This window comes from Alexandromys fortis, unplaced genomic scaffold, assembly GCF_014885135.2.
Source record: "Alexandromys fortis isolate MF-2015 unplaced genomic scaffold, M_Fortis_MF-2015_v1.1 scaffold_1, whole genome shotgun sequence".
NCBI lineage: Eukaryota > Metazoa > Chordata > Mammalia > Rodentia > Cricetidae > Alexandromys > Alexandromys fortis.
The window spans coordinates 11,478,096-11,488,655 of record NW_026067927.1 but is presented as its reverse complement, the minus strand read 5'-3'; the positions used below and the strand labels follow the sequence as shown (position 1 = coordinate 11,488,655).

At 41.0% G+C, this 10,560-nt stretch overlaps 2 protein-coding genes and 1 non-coding gene across 4 annotated transcripts in view; 2 read left to right on the top strand and 1 right to left on the bottom strand.

The window, feature by feature from the left end:
* Window positions 1-5,128, top strand: part of Nae1 (NEDD8 activating enzyme E1 subunit 1) — a 24,584-nt gene extending 19,456 nt beyond the window's left edge. For both annotated transcript variants that reach the window (XM_050144162.1, XM_050144163.1), the window contains exons 16-20: window positions 584-670; window positions 1,322-1,414; window positions 3,656-3,770; window positions 3,858-3,907; window positions 4,891-5,128. In XM_050144162.1, the coding sequence (XP_050000119.1) occupies window positions 584-670; window positions 1,322-1,414; window positions 3,656-3,770; window positions 3,858-3,907; window positions 4,891-5,000 (455 nt within the window). In that variant the 3' untranslated portion in view covers window positions 5,001-5,128. The remainder of the gene's footprint in view (window positions 1-583; window positions 671-1,321; window positions 1,415-3,655; window positions 3,771-3,857; window positions 3,908-4,890) is intronic.
* A 1,318-nt stretch (window positions 5,129-6,446) lies between these two features.
* Window positions 6,447-10,560, top strand: part of Terb1 (telomere repeat binding bouquet formation protein 1) — a 34,557-nt gene continuing 30,443 nt past the window's right edge. The window contains exons 1-3 of the mRNA XM_050144559.1: window positions 6,447-6,935; window positions 9,084-9,140; window positions 10,367-10,477. Coding sequence (XP_050000516.1) covers window positions 9,101-9,140; window positions 10,367-10,477 — 151 coding nt within the window. The 5' untranslated portion in view covers window positions 6,447-6,935; window positions 9,084-9,100. The remainder of the gene's footprint in view (window positions 6,936-9,083; window positions 9,141-10,366; window positions 10,478-10,560) is intronic.
* On the bottom strand, window positions 8,918-9,028 carry LOC126503080 (U6 spliceosomal RNA). The gene has a single exon (XR_007592150.1). It is a non-coding gene; the product is annotated as a U6 spliceosomal RNA (small nuclear RNA).

Sequence of the window (10,560 nt, the reverse complement as noted above, 5' to 3'; positions counted from 1 at the left end):
ACTAGCTCTTGTAGACCAGGCTGGCCTCGAACTCACAGAGATCCGCCTGCCTCTGCCTCCCAAGTGCTGGGATTAAAGGCATGCGCCACCACCGCCCGGCATAAATAAATATTTTTTAAAAAAAAGTTAGTTGCAGGACTAGAGAGATGGCTTATCAATTAAGCAGAGTAAGCCCCAAGGAACATACACGTGGACACATAAAATTATGTCTTAAGCCTTTTCTACACACAAAACTGAGAATAAAACCAAGGCAGGAATTAGTTCATACCATTGATATTCAATATTTAACATAACCTACTGTACTGTGGCCACTCAATTCAATTTTTAATGAATAAATTCTTAAAATTTTTATTACTTTAAATTCTGTGTATGGCTGTGTGCACCTGCAGAGATTAGTGGTGTAAAGTTCCCTTGGAGCTGGAGTTACATGTGCTTGCGAGGTACCTGATGTGGATGCTGGGGACTGAACTCAGTTCCTCTCCATTAACAGCACGATCTCGTAACTGTTGAACCATCGTGTAGCCCCAGTTTCTTGTTCAGCATGTTCGCCTGTCAGCCTCCCTGAAGTCTTTACTCTTTGCAGGCAGCAATTCTGCGTTCCTTCGAGTGGTGAGATGTCGCTCTTTAGCTGAAGAGTATGGTTTGGAAACAGTCAACAAAGATGAAATTAGTAAGTACAACTAGATGCTAGGTTAAAATTATTAGTAAAATGTGTATAATTACTGTTGAATAAATGGTGTTATAAAATATATAGTTTATATTCTATTTTATAGATTTACCTGAATGATTTTAATTTACATAACCTACTGTATTGTACATATGCTATACAAAAATACATAACACTGTATTTAGATTACTGAGTGCATTGTTTGTTATACATAGGAACTAACACCATCATGTTTCTGCTTTGATTTTTGTTTTGTTTTGTTTTGTTTTGTTTTGTTTTATTTCTTTGAGACATGGTTTCTCTGAATAGCAGTTCTGGCTGTCCTGGAACTCCCTTGGTAAACCAGGCTGGCCTCGAACTCAGAGAGATCCACCTGTCTCTGCCTCCTGAGTTCTGGGATTAAAGACATGTGTCACCACCACTCGGCTGTGTTTCTGTTTTGATAGAGACTCCAGCTAGTATTCCATAAGACTCCTGGATTACTTGTTAACGTATTTTTTCTTATTTTTAATTTTATACTTTATTTTCATAAAATACTTAAAGTTTTTGCTAAGATTATCTCGGATTCTGAAACTTAAGTATGAATTCAGTCTTTTGTTGTTTGTATGTTGTAAGTTGTCCAGTTGTACTATTTTTTTTCTTTTTTTCTTTCAGTTTCTAGCATGGATAATCCAGACAGTGAGATAGTCTTATACCTAATGTTGCGGGCTGTTGATCGATTTCATAAACAGCATGGCAGATACCCAGGTAAGAACGGCAGTTGACTTACCAGATACAAAGAAAATAGCCAGATGGTGGTGACAGACACCTTTAATCTTAGCACTTGAGAGACAGAGACAGGCAGATCTCTGAGTCTGAGGCCTATCTACAGAGCAAGTTCTAGGACAGCTAGGACTACACAGAGAAACCTTGTCTTGAGGGCAAAAAAAACCCCACAAAAAGCAAAAAAGAAAATCTTTTGGCTTCTTATTGTTGTTTTGTTTCATTTGGGGTTTTTTTGTTATTGTTTTGAGACAGAATCTTACTTTTCTCAGGCTGGTCTTGAACTTGTGGTCTTCCTTCATCAGACTCTTAAGTACTGGATTTATAGTCATGAACTATCACATTTGGTCAATAAAATCTTCAGTAAATAATTGGCTTGATGCCAGGTATGGTGCCCTCACCTTTAATCCCAGCACATGGGAGTTAGGCAGGTAGATCTTGGGAGTTTGAGGCCAAACTGATCTACATATGAGTTCCAGGACAGCCAGAGATACACACAAAAATCCTGTCTCAAAACTGAACAGAAAACCCCAAAACAAAATATAACCTCATACTTGACCTGAATTTTAGTAGTCTGTGGGTATTTAGAGGAACTACTATTTGATTTTAAAGGCTAACTACTTATAGACCATTTGATTCAAAACTATTAGAGAAGAATATTGGTTGAATACGTATAGAAGGAATTTTTTTTTCTGCTAGTTGTCATAGTTGACTTCTGTTTTCCATAATAATAGTATTTTAAATTTTAAGTTACTAACATGTCTCCTGTCTTCTTTTTTTCTTGTCTTTTTAAACTGTGTGTGTGAGAGAGAGAGGGAGAGGGAGAAAGAAACAGAGAGAGAGAGAGAGAGAGAGAGACAGACAGACAGACAGACAGACAGACAGACGGACGGAGGAGGAAAGGGTTTCATTCTATAGCTCAGGTTGCCCTTGAACTCATTGTATAACCTACACTGGCTTCAGTCTTATAGCAATCCTCCTGCCTCCATGTCCACAGTGCTAGGATTACAGACGTGAGCAATCACAATCAGCTCTTTTAGTTTGTAAAGCCTGACCTGGAACTTGCTGGCCTTGAACTCTTGATCGTGTGTTTCCTTCAGAAGACTATATTGTGTACCACCATTCCCAGCTCATAGTTTACTTGGTAACTGTTGCTGACTTTAACCTGAAGGAATAGAAAACCCGTAAGCAGTATATATCAGTGACTTCTGTAAAGATACAGGGATTTCTTTGCTCAGTATTTTTTGTTGGCTGCAAAGGCAGTAATTGAAAAACTTGTATAATCTTTTATTTTTTTTCTAAAGGTTTACTTATGTATACTGTATTCTGCTTGCATGTATTCCTGTGTGCCAGAAGAGGGCACCAGATCTCATTATAGATGGTTATAAGTCACCATGTGGTTACAGGGAACTAAACTCAAGATCTCTGAAAGAGCAGCCCGTGCTCTTAACCTCTCAGCCATCCCTCCTGCCCCTAAAAACTTATATAATCTTAAAGATCCACAGTTCAGAGGCACCTCTGGCTACATAGCAAGTTTGAGACTAGTAAGGATACATAAGACTCTGTTTCCAAAAAGAAATAAAATAAAAATTTAAAGGACATAAGTAAGGTATTTTTCTCTTTAGTTCTTTGAGCAAATAATTATTGAGTATTATGTGTTACTCTTGTAGAACAATAATTAACAAAGACTTAAACAAAAACCACACCAGAATGCTGGGATTATGTGTGTGTCATCATGCCTGGTTTAGGTGGTTTCAGGTTCAAACCCAAAGCTTTGTTCCTGCGGAGTCCACACTTGGCCAGCTAAGCCGGACCTGACAGAGACTTACTGAACTTCAATTTGTGACAGATTTTAGTTATCTCTTAACTTAGAGATTTCAGATATTTTCACATGTTGGTTTCATATTGGTACTTTATACTTTAGTTTCATATATTACTGTTTTTGATTAGATCACCTGAAACCCTGAAACTGGATTAAGTAAAGAAGATAGCCATTAATTTGAATCACTCCAATACCCCCCCCACCCCCCCACCCCGAGACAGGGTCTCTATGCAGCTCTGGCCATCCTGGCACTCACTGTGTAAACCAGGGTATTCACAAATTCATAGAGATCTGCCTGTTTCTGCCTCCTCGGTGCTGGGATTAAAGGTGTGTGCTACTACACCCAGCCCACACATTTATTTTAATGAAAAATAGATGTATATATAATATATATACTTTTTTAGGAGTATCTAACTATCAAGTCGAAGAAGATATAGGGAAGTTGAAGTCCTGTCTTACTGGCTTCCTTCAGGAATATGGGTTATCTGTAATGGTGAAAGATGACTACGTCCATGAATTGTGAGTATTCTTTAGAGGATATAGAAGTAATAGTCTCCCTGTTTGTGGTTAGACTAATAAAAATTGAAACCTCCTCTTTTCCTGTAGTTGCCGATATGGAGCTGCTGAGCCTCACACCATTGCTGCGTTCCTGGGAGGTGAGTTTTACAGATGAAATGACTTATTTGTTGTTATAGAATACAATTATTTCTATTAACTCTTTGTTTTCTTGGCTGTTTTAATTAGTGAGGTCAGTGAAGCAGACTGTGTGGTTTAGGTTAATCGTTAGCTCTCCACACTATTCTTCCACCCTCTGTTTTTCCCACGGCCATCCATGTTAAAGTCCTGAACAGTCATTAGTCCTTGGGAAGGATGCTTTTGATCATGAACCGCACTGAACTTTCTAATCACAAGTACACACTCAGACCTTCCTTCCTTTTCTTCCTGTTTTGTCTTCCTGCCCCAACAGTTCTCAGAAACAAAGCCTAACTTGACTTAAAGGTCCTGTGTACTTCCTTTTCCCTGAGACATGAGGTCTTTGTACCTCAGAGTCCAGGTCAAAACTGCGTTTCTCTCATAAAAACTCCTTTATCTGTTTGTTCTCACCATTTCTTAGTTAAGTTAGTTATTGTATGGGTACCTTATAAACATCCGAAATTTATTTCTTATAGTTTACAAAGATCAAAATGAGGATGCCAACATAGTAAAGGATCTGTGAGAACTCACTGCAAGAATCATCTATGGTGTTTTTCTTGTATTGTGTCCTCCTCACATATTATGTTTTTAAAGATGTCCAAAGAAACCTGCAGGATCTCTTTATAAGGGCATACACCCATTTATGAGGGCTCTACCCTCATGGTCTAATCACTTTCCAGACCTTCTAATTCTGTTGCATTGAGAGTTTTCAACATATTAATGACAGGGGGAGGGGAACATGAACAGTAAGTTTGTTCAGGGTCTCACTTGGCTGGCCTAGAACACATTATATTTAGCAGACTGGCTTTGAACTCACAGAGATCTACCTCGCTGCCTCCTGAGTGCTGGGATTAAAAGCATGCACCACCAGGCTCAGGCGGGCTTTTTTATTTAATTCTTAAAATTTATTATTTTTAAAGATTGACTTTTCTCCTTTTTCCCACAGGAGCTGCTGCTCAAGAAGTTATCAAAGTAATCACCAAGCAGTTTGTAATTTTTAATAATACTTACATTTATAGTGGCATGTCACAAACTTCTGCAACTTTCCAGTTGTAGAATAAGTACCATGTGTAATATGTTAATGATTGAAACTGTAATTGTCTTCATATTGTGCTTTAGTTTGTAAAAATCTGTTAAAGGAGAGCAGTAAATTGTTTCCTTAATAAACATTTTCCTCATTTGTAGTACAGTCTTGTTGTTTGGGGTGTTGGGGAGAAAGCAGTCATTTTTCCACAGAATAAAAGCTATCTCTTTGTAAGTTAGTTCATTAATACTGGCTTGCTGTTTTTCACTTACATATCATAGACATATCTGTTTCATTAGAAAAAGTAAAAAAAAGATCTTAATGAATTGACGTGGATTTTAGCTGTTGACATTTTTATTTTATTATTACCATTTTTTCCCCGCTAGACAGGGTTTCTCTGTATAATAGCCCTGGCTGTCTTGGAACTCGCTCTTGTAGACCAGGCTGGCCTCAGACTCACAGAGATCTGCCTGTCTCTGCCTCCCGAGTGCTGGGATTAAAGGTGTGCGCCACTGCCTGGCAGCTGTAGACATTTTAAGATCATTATTTGTTAAAAGAAACATTTCAGGATTTGTAGTTTTATCAGAAAACAAAACCATTTCCTTATTGTCATTCATTATATATAACTAAAGATTTTACTCTATACCTACTTGTTGAAATTTCATAGGGTCATCCCATCCATAAATTTCATTTTAACGAATAAGCAAATTGGAATAATAGCACTTACCATCATGTTAGATGGGAAAGAACATTCCTTAAGAAGAGGAATAGCAGCAAACTAGAAATACAGAAATGGAAGCAGGGCTGTGTTTCTGACTTGTGTGTGGCAGGCTGAACGTGTTAATGCGACTCTTAGAAGCTTAAGGCCTGCAGTGTAATAGTCATTAAAGGCAATCTCCTGTGTGAGAACCTGTTATAGCTGACGAAAGGGGAGGGGTTAATAGGGCTTTTATTTTCTTGGATGCTAGTGTGTCGTTCTTGCTTGGCTGTCTAAACTGACTCTCCCAGAGCATGGCCGCCCTCTGTCAGTACTTCATCTCCATCTCCCTACATAGTCCTAATCGGATGGACTCTGTTAAGAAGGAAATATTACACCTGGACCGCATTTCAGACTGGAGCTGTGGTTCTTGGGTCTACACAGTAAGAAGTTGGCCAGAACCAAAAATTGTGGTTTGGGAATTTACCCAGTGACGCCGCTTTAGTGTGGTGAGGTGTCCGCCAATGGAATAGCCTATGTAGTTGAGAAAAGCCTGGCGGGCAAGGTCAGGAGGGAGCAAAGGGTCGTCTCCTAGAAGGGAAGTCCCAAATACTAAGGCAAGGTTAGATTATCCTCGAATTTCTCTAAAGCCCAGCACCACGCGCTGGCCACCTGCCCCCAGTACGCCAGCGACCCACCAGCTGCGGCTGTGAGCGCGGGCTCTGCGTCGTGCGTGCAGGTGTCCGGCCGGAAGTCCCGCCCAGCGGATGTAAACCTGGCGCGTGTTGGGTGGGAAACCCAGTCAGGCGTCGTAGTCTGGGCTTCCTCAGGGAAGAGCTGCTGTGGGGCTCCGGGGTAAAGGCCCGGGGTGTTATCTTGCTGTTGCCTTCCGGGGCAGGTGGGCGCCTGCCGCAGAGCTATGGTGCCGGTGTGGCCCAGAGGGGACCCATTGAGCTGAGGGCAAGGGCTGCCCTGAGCTCCGCTGCCCGGGCCAGGCCGCAGCTGCACAGCCTGCGGGGAAGGGCGGCATACTCTGATTAGCCTGACGCCTGTGGACGCCCGTGCTGCTCCAGGTGATTGCGGTGTGTGGAAGGCATCGTTTGAGAAGGAAGACGGGGCCGCGTGTCCCGGGAGCCTCAACCGAACCGCGAGCCTTGGGGATTGGGTGACTGCTCCCACGAGGCCTGGGGAGCCGGGCTTGGGAGCAGCGGAGAGCTGTGGAGGAAGGCCGGGCGCCGCCGACCCTCCTGAGAAGACTTCAGCTCTTTAGGTGAGCCATGCAAGCCTCGGTAGCCTTGAGCGAGAACAGGGAGCGGGACAGGGCCGCATTAGCCCATGGAAAAATGATGGCCCCGGGGCGGGTGAAGTGTGTCTCCCCTCCCACCCCCATCTCATCCATTCAGAACTGCGTCCTGTTGCCCTCAGTATGGGACCCGAATGACTTATTTCAGTCCCTTTAAACTTTGGAAGCAGAAAGTCGATAGTGCCCCTTAATGATAGATGCTATCTTGGCTTCCATCCCTACGACCAAAGAGGGGTGCAAACCAATACTCAACTACTTTTCTTACTTATTTTCTCTACTAGTTTTCCTTATAAAGTTAGTGCTTGACCTTAGTGTTTTGGAGAATCGTTCTCAACCTGTGGTCGTGACCCCCTTGGGTTGCATATCAGATATTTACATTAGGATTCATAACAGCTTTTGTTTTTCCAGACAGGGTTTCTCTGTAGCTTTGGTTCCTGTCCTGGAACTAGCTCTTTGTAGACCAGGTTGGCCTCGAACTCACAATGATCTGCCTGCCTCTGCCTCCCAAGTGCTGGGATTAAAGGCGTGCGCCACCACCACCCGACGAGCTGTTTATAATTTTAAAATTATCTTTTTTAAAAATTGCAACTGGTCCTTTACTATAAATATTTTTAATTAAATCTGTTTCTTTATGTATGTGTATGTACGTGTGTGTGTGTGTGTGTGTGTGTGTGTGTGTGTGTCGCGCGTGCGTGCCTGTATCGGTCAGCACGTGCATGGCTGGAAGGTAATCAGTGAGAGTGTTTTCGTCTACTTTGCGAGTCCCAGGAATCACCCTTCCTTTGATTGTGAGGATTTTCTGTTTGTTTTGAGACTATCTTTTATCTCCTCTTTCTCGCTGTTCCTGGATGGCCTGGAACTTTTTATGTGTAGCTCAGAGTGGCTTTAGACTTAGTGGGTCCGGGATCACACAATGATGTGGGGACAGACAGCCAAAGTTTATTCAACCAAAGGCAAGCTTTATTCCAGAAAAAGGAAAATATCACCATGGGGCACAGAAAGCTAATCAGCTATAGTTGTGACCACAGCCAGATGGGCTTGTATAGCTGTGGCAATGGGGACTGGTTTTGAGCCTCTTTTTATAGTAAAATCAAGCACCGGGTGGGGTCAAAGAGCTTTTACAAATTGAGATCAGGCTTAAAGTCACATTACATTTTAAATTTTACAACTTCTAACCCGGCAGTGGCTCACGCCTTTAATTCCAGCACTTCGGAGGCAGAGATAGCCAGATCTCTGTGAGTTCGAGGCCAGCCTGGTCTACAAGAGCTAGTTCCAGGGACAGGCTCCAAAGCTACAGAGAAACCTGTCTCAAAAAAAAAAAAAAAAAAAAAAGCACCTCTGGATATAGGGTGTTAACTTATGATATTTGCAAAAGCCTGTGGCTGACACAGCTGCTTTTCACTTTCACTGTCCCTAAAAGAATGCGAGGCAGAGAGTAGAGTCACATAGGGGGACAGATAAAAATTAAGGGAATACAAGTAGAGGGTCCCATAGTAATTAGAAGCTGACTTTGTCCCAGGTACCTGCCTAGCTGGGAAGCTAGGAGGCAGGAGACAGTTGTTAAAAGTTTGCCTCTGGTCAGGCGGTGGTGGCGTGTCTTTAATCCCAGCTCTTGGGAGGCAGAGAGCTCCAAAGCTACAGAGAGATCCTGTCTTGAACAAAAAAAAAAAAAAAAAAAATTACATCTGTATACAGTGGCTGCCAGGATGTCTGCTCTTAAGGCAGAAAGTGTTAAAGGTTAACAGTGGCTGCCAGTTTTATTTTTTTCTCCCAAAATGTGTTTGGGCTTACAGCTTTATATTTCTATATTCCTGGACTGGACCCTTTATTTCTATATTTCTATTCCTGGACTCTTCAAGATTCATCATCCTTCTGCCACTCCCTTTCCTGCCTGAAGATTACAGACATGCACCATCATGCCCGGAATATTTCATTCTTTCAATTTTTTTTTTAACATGAACTACTTCATGAATTTGTGTCTCACTCATCCTTGTGAAGGAGCCATGCTAATCTTCTCGGTATCGTTCCAGTTTTAGTATATGTGCTACTGAAGTAAGCATCCTGCCCAGAATACTTCTTAGAAGCTGATCTAACTAAAAATACCCTATCTTCTAGATGAAATGTAAGGAAAAATGACAAGCATGGAAAGTGAGAATACAAAGAAAATACAAGGTGAGAAATCCGTGAATCATGTGACTAGGTTAGTTTTATGTATTTTATAGTTGTGCAATTGTGGGTACGTGTGTGTGTGTGTGTGTATCATATCTAACAGCCTCTAGAAAATGAAAGAGTCATTCATCAATTCACATAAATGACATTTCTGGGGACACGAACAGTTGCTCACCCCAGGCAGGGAATTGCCAGTTGACTCAAGTAAGGGTGTCACCAGGTCCAACTTGCCAGTGAGTCTGCTGGCTTCATTGTAGGCATTTGAGTGTGGAGTTATTTACAGTACGGGTGACAGCTCATGAACGTCACAGGCAGCCTGACAGGTTGGAGAGTATCTCTTCCAGGCAGTTTAGTTGGTCTAAGCTTCTCTGAAGCAATGCTTTTGGTCAGGTGTTTCTCAGCAATCCTTGCCCTTTAACTAACCTTGAGCAAGGGGGGCCTAGCACAGCAGGTTAGTTTCAGACTTCATGAAATTCTAGGTTATTTACTTCCTAACTTTTAAGGGGCCTCACCCTGAGTTTTTTAATTTTTCCTTTTATTTATTATTTTTCTTTTGTTTTGTTTTTGATTTTTCGAGATGGGATTTCTCTATGTAACAGTCCTGCTTGTCTTGGAACTCTATCTGTAGACCAGGCTGACTTCAGACTTGCAGAGATCCACCTGCCTCTGCCTCTCAAGTTCTGGAATATAGACAAGTTCAACAGAACTGCCATATAAGTACTGCACACGTAGGCTTCAGCATTGCCAGGGCATAAATTTCATTCATTCATTTTCATTGCTCTGGAAGGCAGCAGTGCTCTTAACCACCGAGCCATCTCTCTGGTTCCACTCTCTCTCTCTTTTTTTTTTTTTTTTTTTCTGTTTCATGATTTCTGTATAGTTTTTTTTTCTTGCTTACTTTTGGCTAAGTTTGCTCGTTTTCTAGTTTCTTAAGGTGGAAGCTAAAGTCATTGAGTTAGGAACCATTTTCTTTTCTAACGTAGGCATTTAGTACTAGGAATTTCCTCATAAATACTGCTTCATTAGCATCCTATAAATTCTAGTATGTTGTATTTTCATTTAAAATAACAGTTTACTTAAAATATTTTTAATATATCTTAGATTATAAAGTAAATATTTACTTATTTTTAAAAAAATCAAGCATTTCCAAGTTATATAATTATGAAATAGAATTTGAACTATTGGTCTTTGAAAGAAAACTTTGCTTTTAAAATAATTTTCTCCAGTAGAAATGAAGACTGACCTGAACTTACTGTTGGAATGTCTGAAGTATCACATGGGCAACCCTTTGTCACAAAAGGAAGTTTTGATCACTATCCATTCCGTTTGTAAACAAAACAGTAAGACATAATAATGAACTTTATTCATAATTTTATTATTTTTTCTATTCTTTTCTCTTGCCTTTCTTCTCCTTCCTCCACTC